The 2500-nt window shown below is 34.1% G+C and overlaps 1 protein-coding gene across 1 annotated transcript in view; it reads right to left on the bottom strand.

Annotated features, from left to right (window-relative positions):
* Positions 1–2500, bottom strand: part of LOC106878046 (uncharacterized) — an 88976-nt gene that overhangs the window by 2496 nt on the left and 83980 nt on the right. Inside the window, exons 4-5 of the mRNA XM_089341503.1 lie at positions 1662–1934; positions 150–197 (exon numbers count right to left, since the gene is read on the bottom strand). Of these exons, the coding sequence (XP_089197629.1) occupies positions 150–197; positions 1662–1934 (321 nt within the window). The remainder of the gene's footprint in view (positions 1–149; positions 198–1661; positions 1935–2500) is intronic.

Below are 2500 nucleotides of genomic sequence, written 5' to 3'. Positions count from 1 at the left end.
GGCCATTGCACCTCCACAACCACAACAACAACTACAGGAGAAACAACAGCAGCAGCGGCTTCATCAGTGAGAACAGCAACATCAACAACAGCAACAACAACAACAAACAAATGTCAATAAATACAATAAGAAAACGAAGTCGAATTTACCTGAGCTGTGAGAAGAATACAACTTGGTGACTGTCATTGGAGAATTTTCTGTAGGGGTTAGAAAGGAATAAAATTACAGGATGAGACATCAAACGACACACCTTCTTTCTCCCCTTCTCCTTCCCCCCTTACGAATTTTTATCGTTTTTCTTTTTTTTTTTTCAGTCATTTGACTGCGGCCCTGCTGGGGCATCACCTTGAAGGGTTTTTAGTCCAATGAATCGACCCCAGTGTATCAGTACATATTTGGTTATCAGTACTTTTCCGTTCTCGGGTTTCTTAAAATTTTTATTCTCGATAAACCCATGTTTATCCTAGTTTTTAAGTATAACTTATGAACATATGTTTGCATATGTATGTCCATGGTTAAATGTAGGTAGCATACCAGTGATGTAATGGCTACTTCTATCCCTTAGATGGTTATTTTAATCTTTAACTCAACCACCCTAAGTAAATATATATATATATATATATATATATATATATATATATATATATATATATATATATATATATATATATATATATATATATATATATATAATGCAAGAGTTAGGGGTTGAGGATTCAACCCACTAAGGGATAGTATCTATCCAATATACTGCTGGGAGGGTACCCAATTATTGCTACACTAGTGTTATACCAAGTGCAATAAATGGGAGCGGGTAAAAGGGGTGGGGTTACCCCAAATTTGTATATCAATTAGAAAATGGAGGATAATATGCTGAACCCAACGACTTGCAGACAGTGTATCCCGTTGAATTCATTAATTCAATTCATAGCTGTGGGTTTCTTTTTGTCACTTTAGCTATGAATTAAATTAATGAATTCAACGGGATACACTGTCTGCAAGTAGTTGGGCTCAGCATACTATCCTCCATTTTCTAATTGATATATATATATATATATATATATATATATATATATATATATATATATATATATATATATATATATATAACTTCTATAAGGAATATTCTAAAAGAATATGTAACATTCATCTCCGAAGAGCGGAATTATTGATAGTATGCTGATCTTTTGATTATATTATCGTTACAATAATATCCGCGAAACGATCGTCAGATGTTTAATTTTTTTAAATTAAAAAAATTTTTTTTTTTATTTTAGACTTTATAATATTGATGCTCAATTACGCATAAATTTTTATGTGCATTTATATTCACATGTATCTTTATCTACATTCATATTTTTTATATATATTTATATCTATATTTCGTATATCTTAAATTTTAAATTTATTATATTACCATGTCATATTGGATATATAACCTTCGAAATTTAAATATTAAATATTGATTTCCTGCGAATATTATTGATAATTTTATGAATTTATTAATAATATAAAAACACACACACATACATACATACATATACATATATATATATATATATATATATATATATATATATATACATGCATTCACACAAATACGTGTGTGTAAGTATGTATACATGTGTGTATGTGCGTGCGTTTAGATAAGAAATATTTACTTTGCAATCGCTGTGACATGGGATTCTGTCCTTCTTGCAGTAGGTTTTCGCCTGGGTCCCGTCCTTCATCATTCTTATGATTCGAGCCACGAACAACTTTTGTTGGATTGTTGTAGTCCGACCCTGCATGGTTTTCGACGCCTACTTTCCCTGCCTGGTCGTTGTATAATGGAGATACGGTGGTGGTGGTGGTGGTTGGCGCTGCAGTCGTAGTAGTGGTAGTGGTGGTGGTGGTGGTGGTCACTGTCGCATTTGTTGGCCGCGGGGTTTTATCTGAAGTTCGTTGTTGGAATGATGATGATGGCGATGATGTTGATAATGGCCGCCATGGGAAGAAAAAAGACAAACAAAAGAAATGCATAAGTAACCAATAGACGCTTGATAAAATTCGTAGTAGTAGTAGCAGCAGCTATAGGGGTGGTGGCTGTGATAGTATAGTGGTTGTAATAGTAATGGTATTAGTATTATTATTCGTTGTTGCATTATTAGTGGTGATGGGGCTGCAGTAGTGATCATTGTAGTAGTAGTGGTAATTATTGTAGTAATGGTAGTAATAGCAGTAGTATTAGTGGTGGTAGTGTTTTTAGTAGTGGTAGCTGTTGTAGTAGTAGGTGGTGGGGATGTAGTAGTATTTGAGGTGGTGATGGTGGTGTTAGTGTCTGAGGAACTAAGTAGTTGTGTTGGTGGTGGTGGTGGTATATATTCTGTGCTCAACAAAGCAATACAACTTCCATTGCACGCAGTCACCACTCAATACTAAAACACACGGAACACCCAACAGTAACAACACATGCGTCAAACAACTACCAGCCGACACTAAAACACGGTACACATTTCAA

This window comes from Octopus bimaculoides, chromosome 24 (assembly GCF_046866305.1).
Source record: "Octopus bimaculoides isolate indiv1 chromosome 24, ASM4686630v1, whole genome shotgun sequence".
In the NCBI taxonomy this organism is placed as follows: domain Eukaryota; kingdom Metazoa; phylum Mollusca; class Cephalopoda; order Octopoda; family Octopodidae; genus Octopus; species Octopus bimaculoides.
The sequence above is the reverse complement of the archived record's forward strand: the minus strand, read 5'-3'. Positions and strand labels throughout refer to the sequence as shown.